Source organism: Danio rerio, chromosome 2, assembly GCF_049306965.1.
Source record: "Danio rerio strain Tuebingen ecotype United States chromosome 2, GRCz12tu, whole genome shotgun sequence".
Lineage (NCBI taxonomy): Eukaryota > Metazoa > Chordata > Actinopteri > Cypriniformes > Danionidae > Danio > Danio rerio.
Window position 1 is genome coordinate 28,455,542 of NC_133177.1, and position 19,422 is coordinate 28,474,963.

Consider the following 19,422-nt stretch of genomic DNA (forward strand, 5'->3'; position numbering starts at 1 on the left):
AATAATAAGAAGAAGAATGGAGAAAAATACAGTTTGAGTTCATTATAATGTTGGTCCTGGACCATCATCATTTAAATACAGTGAAAATTTACTAATGTTGATCCTGGACCATCATCATTTAAATACAGTGAAAATTCACTAATGTTGATCCTGGACCATCATCATTTAAATACAGTGTACATTTACTATAATGTTGATCCTGGACCATCATCATTTAAATACAGTGAAAATTCACTATTGTTGATCCTGGACCATCATCATTTAAATACAGTGTACATTTACTATAATGTTGATCCTGGACCATCATCATTTAAATACAGTGAAAATTCACTATTGTTGATCCTGGACCATCATCATTTAAATACAGTGTACATTTACTATAATGTTGATCCTGGACCATCATCATTTAAATACAGTGAAAATTCACTATTGTTGATCCTGGACCATCATCATTTAAATACAGTGTACATTTACTATAATGTTGATCCTGGACCATCATCATTTAAATACAGTGAAAATTCACTATTGTTGATCCTGGACCTTCATCATTTAAATACAGTGAAAATTCACTATTGTTGATCCTGGACCATCATCATTTAAATACAGTGAAAATTCACTAATGTTAATCCTGGACCATCATCTCTGAAATACAGTTTAAATTCACTATTGTTGATCCTGGACCTTCATCGTTTAAATACAGTGTAAATTCACACTAATGTAGATCCTGGACCATCATCATTTAATTAGTGTAAATTCAGTAATGTTGATCTACGCGCATCACCATAATTTGAATCTGGTATCTTGTCAGCACCAATGGTGTAGTGGTTAATGCATTAACATGTGTCCCTGTGGTGATCATGGTGATCTGAATTTGGTTCCCACCTCGTGGGTCCATACGGATAGTTTCCATCTTTATTATCAACACACATTTTTCTCTCTACTGTTCAAACAAAGTAAAGGTAAAAATAAAATAAAATAAGAATGGTAAAAATTACAGTGTAAGTTCATTATAATGTTGGTCCTGGACCATCATCATTTAAATACAGTGTAAATTGACTGTTGTTGATCTTGGACCATCACCATCATTTAAATACAGTGTAAATTCCCTAATGTTGATCCTGGACCATCATCTTTTAAATACAGTGTAAATTCCCTTTACATTTTCTCATATGTAAAGATATTTGCCTATTGCTCTCTTGTGCGTATTAAGCAGTGTGTAAGCGAGGCGCAACTCTGCGCCGGAGTTTAGACCGTGTTTGTTTTGGTCTAATGAAAAATCTATTATAGTTTCTCAAAATAGCGACGCGCCAGCGGTCCGCCTCAGAACGACTTCCTTTTTAGACCAGAACGCCTATGGGCGCACAAATGAGCGCTAATGCATTTGCTATTTAAACAGCGTAGCGCAACGCCTCAAAACGACTCTTGCACCAAGCTGAAACTACCAAAAGACTACTGCGTCACACCTTGCGCCACACTGCGCCGGGTGTATGATATGGCCCTAGAAGTTGATTAAAAGTATGGTACTAATAGTGTGGGTTAAGCTTACCAATATCTTATTATTCAATGTGTCATGTCAGTTTTCATTTCAAGGGATTGTTTGTTCTTTTTGTTCTTTGCTTACGTCTACTTGATCTTCAAATCAGTTTGAATATGTCCCAGCAACAAATTTTCAACGTAAGGGGATTTATGTTTTATTAAATAAAATACAATAATATTGTATAAAATGCTAAATAAACATTTTTTACAAAAGTAGTTATTTTTAATATTTAACGAAGATATTAAATAGATGGCGCCCCTATTCTCCAATGCGCTGCATATACTGCATACCCCCTTTTGTGGCCCTTGGGTGTTTCCCAGTACTGGGGTTGCAGCTGGTAGGGCATCCGCTGTGTCAAACATATGCTGGATAAGTTGGCGGTTCATTCCACTGTGGCGACCCCTGATTAATAAAATGACTAAACCGAAGGAAAATGAATAAATCAAAATAAAGTAACTACAAAATTAAATAGTTCTGTTTGCTTTCTTATTTTCAGATAATTCAATTTTCTTTAAAATATTGACCAAATTCTTGAAGAAAACAGGAAAAATTTGTTGCTTGTAGTATTTAAGAGCTCTATTTTCTAATTAAGAACAATGTTTCTTTCCTTCCTCAAACCTCCCAAAGAAGTACATTTTGAAATATTCAAGGATATTCACCAATCTTCAGAGTTTCTTAGACATAGATTTAATTTTGATCACAGCAATTGTACATTCTGTGAGGTTGACATTGAAACGGCTGCACATTTATTTTTTGAATGTTTACAGCAGAACTTTTTGGTCTGATTCATAAGGTTTTTCTCAAGTTGTCCTCCCTATTTTTTAAAAATGATATTTTCTGTGGTTTATTAGGAAAAGAAGTTAATATTCAATTTGTATTAAACCATAGTCTAACTTTGGAGAAGTTTTCTATTCATGAATGCAAGGGCCTTAAAACAAAACCCCTGTTTTTAGTTTTCCAAAAGCAATTTCGGTTATACTGCAAATCTTTAAAGTTGCTAAATTAAAATGTGGAAAAAGACTTTTTAGTTTATTGAAGAAAAATTAACCTATAAAAGACCCATGTTTTTTCTTTCTTTTTGTTTGTGTGTTTATTTTATGGTTTAAGTGCATTTATTTGTATAATTATTTTATTGGTTTGATTATTATTTGTGCCTTGTTCTATAAATGTAGAAAGTTGTTAATCGAATTTTGGCTTAATGTAATTGTGTTATAATTCAATAAAAAAAAAGCTTGGGTATAGTGGGGTTTATACAGCCACACTGTAGAGGGCAGCATCACCGGAGTTCGCGCTTAATTCCAGCCGCTCTTTTACTCTTGTTTGGTATTGTTCCTTTCAGGATGCAAAAGTTAACGGAGGAATAATAAGCAACGAAGCTGGCTCTTAGCACAGACAAAGTAATATGAATATTTGAAAGCGTAGTTAATTATGCTGAATGCTTTATAAACATTTCACTAAAACAGAAGACAGTTGCGCTCGCTGGGGAGAGAGAGAATCGCTTTTATTCAACAACACGAAGAAAAGTGCACACAATAATAGCAAGCTAGCGAAGTAGCAGGCAAGCGGATTGTGGGGTTCGTTCAAAACAGCTTTCAGAAACAACCTCAGTCGAGTATTTCAAGGATTATACTTCGTGTGCATGGGACTCGGTTTCTGTTTTGACACTGTTGTTTTGGACTGATTTTACGCTGAGGCTTGTTTCACCGAAAATGCGGCTCGAGGCCTGCTGTGCTGCTCGCTGAAATGCTGTTTATCACCAAGTCCTTCGTTTCTGTGTGTTTTGTCACAGAAGTGTATCGCTCTTTACATTGAGAAAACTGGATCTGACTCTCATGGAAGACAAATAGTCCCCCTCGTCGTCTTGAGCAGCTAATTTTCCTCCCGGACTGACCATCTCTGCAAGATCTACTCAACATCCAGGAAATATCTGACATGTTAACAAGCAGACGACTCAAAGCCGCTCATCTGCTTGCGAGTCATGTCAAATTACACCCTCTGTTTGAAGCGTTGGGTCAAGCCTGGTTGATTGTGTCCTCACAGCTCCTATTTACTGGGGGTCTGACCGAGAGTCGCTCTCAGTAGCTGATCAGTCCTCTCCTTTTGTCCTGCATTGACTGAAGCCGCTAAGATGAACCCGGTAAACGCCACCGCGCTGTACGTGTCGGCCTGTCGCTCTCTTGTGCAGTGCGACCCGAAGGACCCGGAGACGTGCGGAGCGCTGTTTAACGTCCTTCCTTTCTTTAGGGACTCTCTGTCCTGCTTAGTCTGTGGTGAGTGAAACAATGGCTCTGCTTTGTATTGAATATAGGCACTAGTAAATGACGTTACAAAGAGCGCTACAATCGTGTTTTCATCAGTCTGCGTAGCATATTCGTTGTGGGGAAATTTATTTAGAAAAAAATAACTGATAAGCTGTAAAAACCAGAACTGCTGCGAGCTCTGAGACTGTTAACCAATTGAAGAAGTAAACACACAGTTAAGTTTATTGACTAAGTTCGTGCAGAAAAACGACATTACCCATAATGCTGTACAGAAAATTCTACCAATCAGAGAGCCACAGCAGCCAATAACATCTTAAGCCCCTCCCACTCTGTTGAAGCTCCTCGAGTGATGTATTTTGACTAATAAACCAATCAAGAGTAGCTAACTACAGCAATAGTGCCCGCCCTCTATTTTAGTATTTGTTGTTGTTTTTTGGAAAGAACCATTTACCAAAACAAGTAGCTAGAAGTCGAATCAACGAACTAGTAATGAGGGGTAGTATACTATCCCATGAATATTAAGATTTCCATTATCAAATAGAAATGCTGCAAAGTGAGTTTTATTTATTCTTGTTTTGATCCTGATTTATGGAAATTTAATTAGATAAAAGTTAAGGTTGTTTTTCACTAGGAATTTTTTACTGGCAAACATAAATTTACAATTACACCGCATGATTGCTTCAGTGTAAACACTTGATTAACTATTCAGAGCTTTCAGTGAGCCTGTCTTTATAATAATGTCATTCAAGGTCAATTCCCCTATGGGTTAAATGAATAAGATTTTCTCTTAGGCACGGTTGAACCTAATAGAACTTAATGTGATATAATGTTTTTTTGGTATGATTTATTGCTCTAAATAAATTTGTTTTCTTTCTGTTTAGGGAATTTGCTTCAGGATCCACTTGCTCCCAAAAATTCCTCCTGCCAGCACTATGTATGCAAGGGTTGTAAAGGCAAGAAAATGTCATTGAAGCCATCCTGCAGCTGGTGTAAAGACTATGAGCAGTTTGAGGAGAACAGACAGCTCCAGATTCTGATCGACTGCTACAGGAATCTCTGCGAATGTGTCTCAGTCTGGGTCACTACAGAGCAGAGCGTCTTGGAAGTCAAAGGGTACCCTGAGGTGAAGAAGATGCTGGAGGAGGTGCTGGGGGTGGATCTGGAACAAGAAGAACTCAGTCCTGTTAAAGACACTTTGGAGGATCCCCAACTGAAAACTGACCCAGAGTCCTCACAAAACTCTGCTGATGTCAATCTGACTGACTCAGACAAACCCTCTGATCAGACCTCATCTGATCCAGAGTCCCCTAAACCTATCTGTGCTGATGAACCTTTGAGCTCCAGCTCAGAACTTCACATGAGTAGTGTCAGCGCTGACATTGTGAAGTGCAGCATTAGTCCAGAGAACAGCCCTGAATCTGTGCACCTCAGTGAGGAGAGCACAGATGTCCTGGAGGACCTCAAATTTGACATTGCAAACAAGGAGGTGTCATATGAACAGTCTAAATCAACAGCAGAGCTGTGTCAGCATTCATTGCAATCCCAAACTAGTGGGGCCTTTGCACCAGGACACCCACCGCAACCTCAGACAGGCTTGACGTGTCTTGCCGCAGCCCACAGAAAAGTGCGCCTGAGCCGAAAGCGCTCTCGCTCTGAAAGCGACAGCGAGATGCTTCAACCTCTGCCCATCACCAGCCTCATCCAAGGGCCATCGGTAGCAGCCACAGCTCCTCCGAAAACAGCATTTGAACCCAAAGCGCCCTCACCACCACCGGTCATGGTCACCAATGGAGGTATTTTAAAGGTCAACAAGACCGTCCTGGATTCAACAAAAAATATCCAGATAAACTCAGACATGATTAATAAGAAAGTTCAGGCGAAGTCTAAAGTGAGCGTTCCGAAAGCAAAGAACAAATCGAAGGAAAGGGTGCTCTCGCCTAGCCTGTTACCGGGACAGCCTCCTAAAGTTGTATACAAAAAGACACAAGAGAAAAAAGGCTGCAAGTGTGGACGAGCCACTCAGAATCCAAGTGTTCTTACCTGCAGGGGTCAGCGGTGTCCCTGCTACTCCAACCGTAAGGCCTGCTTGGACTGCATCTGCAGGGGCTGCCAGAACTCGTACATGGCCAATGGGGAGAAGAAGCTGGAGGCTTTTGCCGTCCCCGAAAAAGCCCTGGAACAGACCAGGCTCACTCTCGGCATCAACCTCACCAGTATTTCGGTCAGAAACACTGGCACGAATGCTGCAGGAGTTCTCAGCCTTTCCGCAGGCTCCCCGATGGCCTCTTTTCTGGCATCCAGCGCAGACGAGGACCAGAGTTTTGAAGATGCTCTCAAGATGCATTTTGACTGTTGATGGCTGTCCTGCTACTGATCTCCCCATCAGCCGTGGTTGATTCACAGTTATGTTGAGCAGAATGTTTGCCAAAACTCTTGACTGTAGTTTTCATGTTGAACTTACACCATCACAAATGTACACACTGCTGTAATGGAAAGTTACTGTGAAGCTGAAATTCTAAAAAAGTGGAATTCTGTGCGTTTTGTTTGTTATTTTTGGAAGAAACTGTATGCTTCTATACAATTCATAATGAACTAATGATCTGATAAGCATCTGATATTTCTCTTTAAAGTGTTCAATGACCCAAACCTAAAAAATGAGTTTCACAGGTATTTGTGTGATCACTATATGGCTAACAAGATTGACTCATAAACCCAAATGTTAATTAATTTAATTTGTTTACATTTCTGTGGTGACAATATTTAAAAAATGTTTATGAATATATTGCTTCTAAGCATTTGTGGAAGGTAAAATTCACAGCGATCTGTATTGTCAGTGTCAGGTGAAATCACAATTTACTTATGGTGGAAAATGTAGCACTTAGTCCCAATAGTGTTAATGGGTTTAGAGGCCTATAATGATCATATAGGACTGAGGTGTCCTGTCAGGATAGTTTTATTTTTTGTTCAATACTTTGTTCGGTAATTTCTGAATGGAAAATAGTGCTGTGTGCATTTTTATTTGTCATGTTCGAGCTTTGAAAGACGTTTGTCATTGGTTTTGTAAAGATGACGAAGCACAAATGCCACCACAGCTATGTTTCTCCAACATTTGAGAGTTGCGTACACATTTTTATTCTCCCTGTTGTTCATTATTAGTTCAGACTGAGCTGGCCGTCTCGCCAGCACAATATCTACTACAGATTTCTGAAACAAGTGAATGTAAGAGTGTTCAGTGTGTTGCCTGAGAATGTATTCATGGCAGTGAAATTTTTTAAAGCAATATGAGAATCAATATGGTAGGTCGATAACCATCTTTTAACCCTTCCCCCTCCCACAACAGCATCATATTTGTTTTGATGCAAATTGTAAACGAGTATTTCAAGATGTTATGTTCTTTAAATGTTTGCCCGAGCACCTTTTAGCACCCACTGAGGCCTCTTGACTCTAATTAGTTGTGTTTGTCTTGCAGTTGTGTTGTGATTCCTGTTCTAGGGACCAAAACTAGAAACCTGTTGAGAGGTCAGTGAACACGTCTATACTGTTACACTGCGCCGTTTCATGTCTTATATAATGAAGAAGGGTTGGCAGTGCTTCATCTGTATCCTTAAATATGCTTGAAAACACTATCAGTAGGGCTTTGACCAAATATTAAAAACCTTTTTAGCTGAGTCTTGGATCTTAGTGGGATATTGTGTTGTATTTTCAAACTTTATAGTTTGGTAGCGTTGTTGTTTTTTTCCCCTCCCTTTGCTTTTCAATGGTCATTACTTGAACTGAGATTTTAGTTTCTTGATTTATTATTTTTCTTTTGAATTACTGGAGAACCTCTTATTGCTGGTTTATTCACTGCCACATTGAAATAATGAGAACTGCAGAAAGCTACAAAAATAAATTATAGTTTTTTATTTCTTGTTTTTCAAAACAGCGTCTTGTGTCTTATTGTATGTGTGATTAATCATAAGTTCAGTCTTTGACGACGGTATTTTGCAGTCATTTCCGCTAGAGGGCAACACAGTATTGACTAATGAGAATCGAGTACTGGGTATCGCTTCCCCCCGGTGAACTACAAACGGGAGGGATTTTTAGATGTGTGTGATTTTGCCAAGTATCGCATCGGATCCTGGATTAACATCTGTGCTCATCCTGAAACATACTTTTTGTTCACAAATGTAATTCACATCTAATACCTACGCCTAAACCTACCCTATCTGTGAATTACAGATCAAAATTGGATAACAATCATGTAGAAGTATTTTAGGTTACTGTTGGCCTAAACTTAACAAATTGTTTATTTATCCCTTAATTCTGGAATGTTGTTCAAGGATCAAGATAGATGTTGATTCAAAAACATGCCCTATGATGAAATCACATTAACCAGGGATTTACGCAGTGAGTTGGATTACGCCTAGAGGGGTTACATTAGAGGGGCTCTGAGAAGTGTTTTCATATAGCGCCATTTTCGCTATGCTGTACATTAATAATACATTTTTCATTACCGTGAGGCGAGGTTAGGATAAGGGTAGGTGCAGTGCTGACGTTAAGAGACCACAATAGGTTGCTTTTGCACACCCAATGAAGAGTTCACATGCAATTCCTTGTTGATTTTTTCCCCCATCTAAAAACCATGAAAATAACTTATTCTTTGGCATAAGAGTGATATCACTGAACATGCATACAAGAGCCTGATACAAATGCTCATTTTAGAGGAAATTTTTAGACGGCGCATTAGTTTTTTGTTGCATATAAACTCTTCATATGCAATACTACTATTGTAATAAAATATTATAAAATAATAAACCACCCTTTCCCTCATATTGAATTATTTTCTTGTTGGGTAAACCAACTGCATAAACTCCAGCATGAATTGTTGCAACTCAACAAATTCTTTAAATCTTAAACGCCACGTAGTTCTGCATTGATTGGGCATAAATTACCATTGATTTGTGACACATTTGAATATGCATGACCGTGAGGTGATTGACTATGGTTGAAAGTGGGTGTGTAAAGGGCGGGTTGTAAGACTTTTCTCTCAGGTCGTCTGTGTTTTATAAAGCGATAGTTGCGTGAAGATGTAGGCCACGGCGTACACGCAGTTTTATTAACCTCGGTTTTTGTTTTCAGCGTTCTGGCGTCGTGCGCTATTAGCTACTGTAACTTATGTTTCTACTCAAATTAAACGAAACTCTTGGAAACTAACATTGTTTACCTGCAAACATTTAACGGAAAACATGTGAGGAGGGATGTTCAGTCGACATTGATGTTCCTCAGAAAATTTACCATCAAGGTCTATTGCAAATTCTTACCAAATATTGCCTTCCACACCATCGTCCTGTCGACAAATGAGGTAACGTTTATTAAAATGACACGAATATCAGTTTGAATGAACATTTATTATAGGCCAGGGGTGTCCAAACTCTCCTAGAGAGTTTATCTCCAACCCTAATGAAACACACCTGAACCAGCAAATCAAGCTCTTACTAGATTACTAGAAACTTCCTGGCAGTGGCAGGTGTGTTGAAGCAAGCTGGAATAAACTCAGCAGGACACCGGCCCTTCTGGAACGAGTCTGGACACCTCTGTTATAGGCCATATAGTGTGTATATCGTAAGCCTCGGACGGTGGAGAACTTTCCTTCACACAGTGCCAATAAAATATTCTTATGAGCCCCTGTAAGAAAGTGAAAAATAAAACTAGCAATGTTGTTTAGGCTATTTTCTTACCTTGTATAAATAGCACAACAACAGTTGCTGACCATTGTGCTGTACACAAATTAAATATAATGTATCACAAAAAATCTAAGGAAAAAAAAATATAATAGATAAAACTTGAATCATTTTAAGAAAGAAAAAAATCAAGCTCAAATGATTCGGGTTTGAAAGGCCTTTTCTAAAAGGTAAAGGTTTGGTTTCCCCATTGAACAAGGGTTCTGTGGAGATTATCCTAATAAAAAGATGTAGACTATTCCGCATTTGGGGCCAACAATGGCAAAAGCCCAGTCCCCCTTTCTCTTTAACTTTGTTCTGGGAACCTTACAAAAATTCTGACTTGATGACCTTAAGCAACTAGCAGAAATGTCAACAGTCACAAGTTAAATAAGAAGATGCCAGACCATTCAAAACAAAATACACATTTGTTGCATTGTTTATTTGGTAGAGCTATAAGCTCTAAATAATATATATATATATATATAGCTATAAAATATTTGATAAAACTAGACAATATTTAATTTTATTTTTATCACTGAAGCATTAATAAATTCCTGCTTTATTCACAGTGTTTTGCAATAGACATATGGTAAAATCAAGTCTGGAGTGAAAGTGTTACAAAGGTTTATGAAATGCATGGTTACAAATGACATGATTTGTTAACATGTTAGGTGATAGTAATGACAAGCACAAAAGCAATTAAGCCATCATTTGAATTTAAACACTTTCAAAAACATTCTGCTTACCGTAAAGGGTGTGTGCACATATTTGTGTATATTAATGGTGTTAGAAAGAGAGTATTATTTAAAACAAAATTCTTGTCATTTGGTTTTTAGTACCTTAGTTAAAAAAACAGAAATGTGTTAGTATTTGGAAATGACAATGCAGTTTCTTTTAATACAGTAAAACATCAGATACTTAATTCTTAACTAAATGTTACAAATCATGTCATGTTGCGAAAGAATTCATCACAATGTGTAAATCCCTAATATGCACATTTTAAAGTATTCGTCTCTTCCTATAGGTCTACAAATGTTTGTCAAGCCAAGCGATATAATTCTGCACTGCATTCACTCCCACAGAGAAGTAGCAGGGCCAGAAAGCAAAGCTTACACAGCCATGAAATCCATCTTGATAATGGTCATTAGTGACAGAGACGCCTGCCAGCTCCAACCTGCGGGCGTACATCATCCCATCATCCCTCAAAACATCATGCTCACCAGTCATAATATAAGCACGTGGCGCCATACGCAAAACCTCATCCTCCGCAAGTAACGGAGAGGCTCTGGAATCCAGTAAACCTGGAACATCACTTAAGATATTGGGAGATCCAGTCACTGGAAAAACAGGTTTAAAATGTTTTCTTATTTCTTTTGGTAGAAGATTGGTCCAGTCCAGCTTTGCACGATTCTGGGACAACAGATTTTGGTCTTGGGCTGTGTGGTTGTTCATCATAATAGAGTGTGCAAGTTCAGGGTCAGCGCCCAGGTACTCCAACCAGAAACGAGCCATTAGTCTGCGGTATAGGATGGGGACATTATGGTTCTGCTGATAGGAAGCTGTGTTGAAGTCGAGTGCCTGAAGGACTGGGTAAATCAACACCTGCAGCTTGAATTTTGCTGAGGTACTGTTTTCTGTTCCAATCTAATAGAGAACAAAAAAAGTTAATTACAGAAACTGCATGCTACAAAAATCTTAGATTAAGAGATTCCAAGGCAGCTATGAGATTAAAAGTTGTAATAATAAAGTACTGAGTCTTAGCTAAGAGAAAACAAAGTCAAAATCATGATAAAAGTTTAAAATTGCAATTGTGCCAAAATGATTGAACTGAAAGATATAAAAAAGAAATTCATTTATGATATAAAAGAAAGTTGTGAGATACACGGTCAATTATGAGGTAAATGTCAAAATGATTTAAAATCACAATTATGAGATGCTGTCATAATTTGACATAAAAAGTAGATTGTGAGACACTCAGTCATGAGATAAATGTCAGTATAATTAAAAAATTAAGATGGTAAGAAACTGTCATAATGTTACAAAAGTAGATTGTGAAATACATTGTCAATTATGAGATAAATGGTACAAAGATCTAAATTATGAGATACCGTCATAAGTAGATTGTAAGATACATTGTCAGTTATTAGATACATATTAAAACTATCTAAAAATCAATATTATGAGAAACTGTCATAATGTTACAAATCTAGATTGTGAGGCACTGTCAATTTTGAGATGAATGTCAGTATTATTTAAAAATCAAGATTATGAGATACTCAGCGGTTCATAGATCAGCAGTGTCAACTCGGTCCTGAAGGTCCGGTGTCCTGGGGAGTTTAGCTCCAACCCTTATCAATTACACCTGAACAAGCTAATCATCCTCTCACGCTGTGGTCACACTGGACTTTTTTCCACATAGACTTCCATGCATAAGCACGCAAATGCGTCAAACCTGAAGCGCAAGCTTGTGCGACAAGTTTCGCAGTTCGCTGCATTGTAAAGTACAAGCTTGGTGAACTCTGACCTGCGAAATTGCATTACTTGACTGCGTGAGACCAATCAAAGATCAAAACATGACCTCGCTAAACAGAAATTTAAAATATGGACCAATCGCTCGCTTTTTAAAATGTCTAATTATTTTGTTTAATCCCTCCCCTTTTCACAGCGCCACACTACAGAATTTTGCAACCTGAAACTCTAGTGTGACCGCAGCTTTACTAGGTACACCAGAAACTTCCTGGCAGGTATGTTGAAGCAAGTTAGCTAAACTTAGCAGGACACTGCACCGGCCTCCAGGGCTGAGTTTGGACACCCCTGTCATAGATTGTGTAATACATTGTCAATTTTGAGATAAATGTTTCATGGTTTAAAAATGTAAATTATGAGCTACTGTCATAAGTAGATCTTAAGATACATTGTCAATTAGGAGATATCAAAATGCTTTTAAAATCCTGATTTTAGGATACTGTCATATTGTGACAAAAGGTAGATTGTGAGATAGATTGTCAATTATGAGATAAATGTTTGCGGGATTTAAAAATCAGGATTATGAGATACTGTCAATTATGAGATAAATGTTAATATGATTTAAAAATTATGATTATGAGAAACTCATAATGTTACAAAAGTTGATTGTGAGATACATTGTCAATTATGAGCTAAATGTTTAAATGGTTTAAAAATCTAAAGTATGTGATTCTGTCATAAGTCGATTATGAGATACATTGTTAATTACGAGATACATTTATCTTTAAATGTATCTTTAAAGTGATTTGAAAGTGATTTTAAAGATAACGATTATGAGATACTGTCATAATGTGATAAAGTAGATTGTGAGAAACATTGTCAATTATGGTGCAAACATTTAAAATTGTCAAAAGTATGAAAAAGTCATCAGGATTTAAAAAAAAGTCATAACTTTGATACCAAGTTATGTTTAATTTTTAAATACATAGTGATTTTTGATCTGAGTAAATTTTTTTTTGATCTGAGTGATTTCATTTTCTTTTTTTTTTCAGAGTCTCTTTATCATTTTTTTGGCAAAAACTGACTTTTTTCCAGAGATGTCTTCATGAATAATTCAGTCACAGTGGTTATTTTTTTTTCACCATGCAACAATGTCATATGACTTTGAATGATGTAAAAGTGTACAAAATTGACTGTTTTTAATTTACTTAAGCTTAGTGTTTTTTATTTTTTTATTTTCAAAGCTGAAATCCTCATTCATTGTATTTGCATAAAAGGCACTAACAGAAAACTTCCCTAAAACTTTAAGATAAATAATAACCTAATATTAATTTTAGAACAAACTATCCCTGTAATAGGCAGTTTGACCTTAAAAGACCTTTGTTGAAATGACATTACATGCTAAGAATGATTGAGAAAGGAAAGCAGAAGTGTACCCTCTGAGCCACTGCAGCGGCCAGGTTTCCTCCAGCACTGTCTCCGCAGACGGCCACTCGCTCAGGATCCACTGAGTACTGCTTCAGCACCTCTGGCTTCAGGAGGTGTTTAGCTGCCTGCACACACTCCTCATACTGCACCGGAAAGTGCACATCAGGAGCCATCCGATAGCTGCACAAAATGTAGTAATTTATTTTCAGTGTAATTTATCAAAACCAGAGATTAGGTTTTTCTTCATATTTGAATAAGAGCATATACTCAACTCCACCGTCACTACTACTGCATTCAGATCAGCTGACATCTGCCTGCAGAGACTGTCATATGACCCCAACTCTAATGGCAGAAAAAATGCAGTTAGATAAATCTCACTTATAATCCCCCAAATATATAAAAAAATAAAAACAGAAAGATCAAAAATCATTTTGAAGTCAGCATGAAACAGAAGTGGCAACAGCCCCCCAACACCCCCCATGCAACATAACATGTTTCGTGTTAATAAAACGTATCTTACATTTAAGTTCTATGTAAGTTGTTTTTTAATGATCAAATAGTAATAATATTACAAATGTAAACATTAGTTGAGCAGGTTACATTGTCACACCGTACAACACTCAATTTGACATACAGACACAACACGACAGAATAATTTAAATTCAGCCGTTCAGAAGCAAAGAATAATGCACTGCACTCCAATGAAATGGTAATATTTAAAATGTAATTAAATATTAAAAGTACACTTTAGAGCGACGCGGTGGCAAAGACATGTGCTATAGGTGAATTGAATAAGCTAAATTGGCTGTAGTGGATCAGTGTTCATGTGAATGTAAGAGTGTATGGGTGTTTCCCAATACTGGGTTGTGGCTGCAGCGCATCCGTTGCTTAAAACTTATGCTGGATAAGTTGGCAGTTCATTCCACTATGAAAACCCCTAATAAATAATGGGACTAAGCTGAAGGAAATGAATAAAAGTACACTTTAAACTTTAACATTATTAAAATCCACGCTGAGTGACTGATATTTGTTGGTTTGCACTGAGTGACAGTTAATGATCAATTTCAAACTTTATGTTTATTTTATTTTCAAGATCTGAGTTGAACGGCTGCTGCTTTCAGTAGTATGGCAATAAATGTCACGTAAAATGGAATTCACACTCACATTGGTAGCATTTAAAGGCTTCTGCGTTGAGTGATTGAAATGACCCAAGGCACATGCCCTGCGCGTTGCCGTGCATTTATACTTCTGTTGTGTTTCTCTGCAATAACACTTTTGAAACGGTAGCTGGCGGTGAGGTGTTTTATATTCTTCTGTGTCGAGTTTCTTCACTGGTGTTTTGTTTTTTATAAACACTACTTACTTTTTATGAACACTAATGTACAGGTAGCTAAAACTCACTCATTTAAAGGCAGGAACCGGCAGATGTGCAGCCATGCCACCATCAGCCATGGCGAGGGCTATGCAACAGCACGAAGGCTGCGCCAGACTTATGTGTGCTCTTGACGCAGAAGTATAAATCAGTTGCAACACTGAATAAAGCACATAATCCGGACCTGAGGTAATCGTGTCATTGTATGCTGTTATTCAGCTACGAGAAATAGAAACCTTTCTATTAATGTGGAAAAGATTCCTTTTGTCATGTGTAGTTAGGACATGGTGACTTGATAGTCAGGCATCATCAATCTTGGTCTTGTCAATCTGGCAACCTGTAATTGTGTGGAAGTGTTTTGAATTTGGAGAGCAGTGTCTAGTTCAACCACTGGATGTCAGTCTTACTTATTGCATATAAGCTTAAGACTTGGGGCACCCTTCCAAATTGTTGAAATATCAGGAGCTTCAATCATTTCCATGGCCACAAGTGTATAATATCAAACAGTACGGTACTAAAATGTTGAAGCTCATGAATGCTATTGGTTTACAGAGAATCATCACTTGCGTGTGCAACAAACCAGAGGTATGACAACAGAGGAAGTACCATTTTTTAAAAAGAGGTGCTCCCGGCAACCCGAGTTCGATTCTTGGCTTGAGGTTCCTTGCCATTTCTTGTTCCTCTCTCCCTGCTCCCAGTGCATTCATATCTTCAGTCTCCACTGTCCTCTCAATTAAAGGTGAAAAACCACATGGCGAGCAAGAACAGAATCAGCTGTATGTCCTACATGTTGTTTACAGGGCTGTTTGCATGTTATGGTATGCTTATTAATCACAATTTCAGCAGTACTCTACGCCTACCACAAGGGTGCTGCTGGCAGTGGAAACACATGTCTGATCAGAATGATACCATATTGCACTGCACTGAACCATACTGTTCAGTGAAAAGGCATTAAACACACCGCCACTGGACGTGTTGTCTGGACTGACAAATCTTGCTTATCTGTCTTGCAATTTGATGGACGAGGCTGAGTTTGCTGGTTCCCAGGAGAACGATTATTGCTTGCCTGCCAAATGTAAGGTTTGATGGAGGGGATTATGGTGTGGGGCTGTATTTTATGGGATCCTTAGTTCCAGTGAAAGAAACTTTTAATGCTTCATCATACCAAGACATTCTGGCTAACTTATGACCATTATAAAGTGTTTTATCAGATGCTAAAGAGAAGCATCCAATATTGGGAAATTTACGTGTGAATGAAACCACGATCAACCTTGAATAACAATGAATTATTTGTAGTGTTGGTCATTTTGAATTGTATTTGTGCACTATTTTATCCTATCCACGATGATGTACATCTGATGTACAGTTGCTAAAGTTTCATCTCATCTTTAAAATTCAACACAAAATGGCATCGCAAAAAATTAGCGGTCTGACAACAACACAGATGGATTAAACTTATTTAATATTTTGTGGCAGTTTTACCTCAGGAATCAATTTGAGGACACCAACTGGAAAACACAAGAATTGCTCAAATTAAATGTGCTTTTGTTCTCTTGACTGATATAGGGTTCTCAGTTAATTCATTATATTAGTTTGTATATGAAAGAGACACAGCTCTAATTAAAGCACTGAAAGAGCTTTGAAAAAAAAAAAGTAAAACCGGATATAATTTTGTCCAATTTGAATGTATTGGAGTCTTGTGGTTTGCTACTGGTGCATCGCATGTGATTGACAGGTTGTCCCGCTCTCTTACCATTGAACACATCATTAGGGAAGAGATCTTTTAAGTAGGAGACAAAAATAATTTAAAGCATATGAGAGCATGGTGGCTCAGTGGTTAGCACTGTTGCCCCACAGCAAGAAGGTTGCTGGTTCGAGTCCCAGCCGGGCCAGTTGTCGTTTCTGTGTGAAGTTTGGATGTTCTCCCCATGTTTGCTCCGGTTTCGCCCACAGTCCAAACACATGTAATGTGAAGTAAATTGGCTGTAGTGTATAAGTGTGTGTTTGAATTTGAGAGTGTATGGGTGTTTCCCAGTGTGGCTCTAGCTGTGCGTAAAACATATGCTGGAATAGTTGGCGGTTCATTCTACTGTGGTGACCTTTGATTAATAAGGGACTAAACCGAAGGAAAATGAATGAATATGAGACATAAAGGAGTTAGTGCATGGATAAATAATTAATAATAAACACTTCACTATTCAATAATAAATATAGTGAATTTAATAGAGGGGCGACACAGTGGGTAGCACAATTGCCTCACAGCAAGAAGGTCACTGGTTCGAGCCTTGGCTGGGTCAGTTGCCATTTCTGTGTGGAGTTTGCATGTTCTCCCCGTGTTTGAGTGGGTTTCTTCCGGGTGGTCCGGTTCCCCCCACAGTCCATAAACATGTGCTATAGGTGAATTGGGTAAATTGGCCATAGCGTATCTGTGTGATTCAGTGTGTATGGGTGTTTCCCAGTGATGGGTTGCGGCTGTAAGGGCATCTGCTACATAAAACATATGCTGGATAAATTGGCGGTTCTTTTCACTGTGGCTTCCCCAGATTAATAAAAGGACTTAGCCGAAAAGAAAATTGAATGAATTAATTCAATAGAAAAACTTACTTGGAGCACCCAAGGACCATCCACCTCCATGAATGAACATGACAGCTCTCCTCAGCTTTTCTTCCTCTCCCTGAGGATAATACACACGCACGTGGACTCCATCAAATAGGACATCTTCAGTCTGGATCTCCTGGTTTGTGATTGGCACCAAACTCTCAAAGCCAACTATAGCAGAGTTGATAACATGGACGCTATGACTTAAACCCAGTGAGTGAGCGATGTCTCCCTACAAAACAGCATGATCAGAAAGTCACCGTTCACCTCATTAGGATTTTGAAATCCAGTCTGCATGATATTTCAGTGCACAAACAAAGAGAATAAATGGCAAGGCGTAGATAATGAGAGAAAAGTTCACGATGGCAGTGAACAGAGCACATTTCATCTTGCTCTTGGGTATTAGCTATTGTTGTGCCAAGTTGGGCAAAGTTCATCAGAACAGGCAAATCAAGGTCATTTCTCAACATGTCTCTTCAAAAACGCATGATTCGTTAATAAAAACCACGTCTAATAGGATTTATGCTGCCGCAAAAAGGTAATTTAGTAATATTTTTACTAGAAGCAAAAATGAATGTAGAATAAGTTACACTTTAGTCTAATGACAAAACAAATGATATAATATTAGCTCAGTCATATTGATTCTGTTAAACAGACATCTGACTCTACATGTGATCTGCTAAATCAGTTTAGAACATAATTTAGTTGATCTTGTTTTTAAGCCAATCAAAATTGTCCGTCCCTCAGTTTACCTGGTGGACTGTTTAAAATGTGCTACTTACCATCTTCACAACTCCCCTGAATGTGGCATCCAGCACCATCAGTTTCCATGGCTCAGAGATTGTCCTGGGCAATGGGATGTAGACGTAATAGGCAAGAGCAACTGTTAACAACAGAGTAAAACCGCAAAGCAGCTTCATCATGAAGTGATGCCTCTCCTCCCTGGTCTCTCTGCAGCTGTCAGGGGTTAGACAATATGACATTGAGCAATTCTACAAAGATTTTTGTTTTTTTTAAAGTTACTGATACTTCCTGTGGATTGTCACATGGCATTATGGGAAATGTAGTTTTCATTCTTGAAGATGTTATTATTGCATGTTGTGTTTACAAATACACTGATGTAAGGTCAATATATTAATAGTTAATAATTTTCACATATTTGATTGACTTTGAGGGAAGACTGGGACAAAATTATTGTTCATTTTATTTCATGCTTTGATGCAAACTGTATTTTTACATCAGAATACCGTTTGAGATTATGGTTTTATATTGTCTGTTATTTTTCAATGATGATCATGATCATTAACATTAACTGGTGATTAGTTTTATTATTGACCTTATCTGATATGTCAGATACCCGCCACTAGAGGACGCTGCTGTTACGAGGGAAAACAAACTGTGACCACTTACAGTACGTGTGGTGATTAATATAGAGTTTACTTAGTTTCTTTTGTTTGTATTTTACATTTTAAATTTTGATATTAGAGGAATAAATACAATTTTTGAATCTATTAAAGTAGAACAAATCCAGATAACTAAAGCTTCTAAACAGCTGTCCAACATTGTTACTTTATTCAGGCATGTACAGAAGGCATCCTTTTTTGCAATAAAGTGAACTTTTTGTTGCAGTTATTTGCCTCATTTTCTTGTCATTTGAGGTTAAAATTCTGCATTTTAGTGACATTTTGAACACATTTTGTTTCTGAATTTTCTAACATTTTCTAATTATTTAGAATAAAGAAACGTATATAAAAATATTTATTTATTATAACAAAAATATTTAAGAATTACTTATTTAAATTATTATTCATACTTATTAATTTTAATACACATTTATCAAATCATATACCATGAGACAAAAAGGAATCTTTTAAAGTTTTAAATAAAAAGCTATAGTCAGTTGATATTTGTGAGTTAATGAGAAACTGGCTAGCACATTCAACTTTACTCAGTGTGAATTTTGTGATTTTAATAATAAAAAATTTAAACATAATAATAATAACAAAGAGCTTCCCGATTTTTGTGGTCACTCTTGTAAAATAGTATATTTGAAAA

The 19,422-nt window shown here is 37.4% G+C and overlaps 2 protein-coding genes and 1 long non-coding RNA gene across 3 annotated transcripts; 2 read left to right on the forward strand and 1 right to left on the reverse strand.

Annotated features, from left to right (window-relative positions):
* The first annotated feature begins 2,849 nt into the window (after positions 1-2,849).
* Positions 2,850-7,725, forward strand: msl2a (MSL complex subunit 2a). Its single transcript, NM_001163298.1, has 2 exons — positions 2,850-3,807; positions 4,680-7,725. Exons 1-2 carry the CDS (start codon positions 3,666-3,668, stop codon positions 6,152-6,154), a joined length of 1,617 nt encoding a protein of 538 aa, NP_001156770.1. The 5' UTR covers positions 2,850-3,665; the 3' UTR covers positions 6,155-7,725.
* Positions 7,726-8,852: 1,127 nt separating this feature from the next.
* LOC141378203 (uncharacterized) lies at positions 8,853-16,042 on the forward strand. Its single transcript, XR_012392122.1, has 3 exons — positions 8,853-9,142; positions 10,528-11,127; positions 15,322-16,042. It is a non-coding gene; the product is annotated as an uncharacterized lncRNA (long non-coding RNA).
* Positions 9,928-18,327, reverse strand: nceh1a (neutral cholesterol ester hydrolase 1a). Its single transcript, NM_001002303.2, has 5 exons — positions 18,150-18,327; positions 17,374-17,599; positions 13,670-13,739; positions 13,406-13,577; positions 9,928-11,147 (listed from the first exon to the last, which is right to left on the reverse strand). Exons 1-5 carry the CDS (start codon positions 18,285-18,287, stop codon positions 10,530-10,532), a joined length of 1,224 nt encoding a protein of 407 aa, NP_001002303.1. The 5' UTR covers positions 18,288-18,327; the 3' UTR covers positions 9,928-10,529.
* Between the last annotated feature and the right edge of the window lie 1,095 nt (positions 18,328-19,422).

Excerpts from the sequence above, each read along its gene's own strand:
- msl2a (NM_001163298.1), top strand. The coding sequence starts at position 3,666 with ATGAACCCGGTAAACGCCACCGCGCTGTACGTGTCGGCCTGTCGCTCT. Across the intron at positions 3,808-4,679 it reads TCTGTCCTGCTTAGTCTGTG|GGAATTTGCTTCAGGATCCA; the intron begins GTGAGTGAAACA and ends CTTTCTGTTTAG.
- nceh1a (NM_001002303.2), bottom strand. The coding sequence starts at position 18,287 with ATGAAGCTGCTTTGCGGTTTTACTCTGTTGTTAACAGTTGCTCTTGCC. Across the intron at positions 13,740-17,373 it reads ATGGTCCTTGGGTGCTCCAA|AGTTGGGGTCATATGACAGT; the intron begins GTAAGTTTTTCT and ends TTCTGCCATTAG. Across the intron at positions 11,148-13,405 it reads CCGCTGCAGTGGCTCAGAGG|ATTGGAACAGAAAACAGTAC; the intron begins GTACACTTCTGC and ends GTTCTCTATTAG.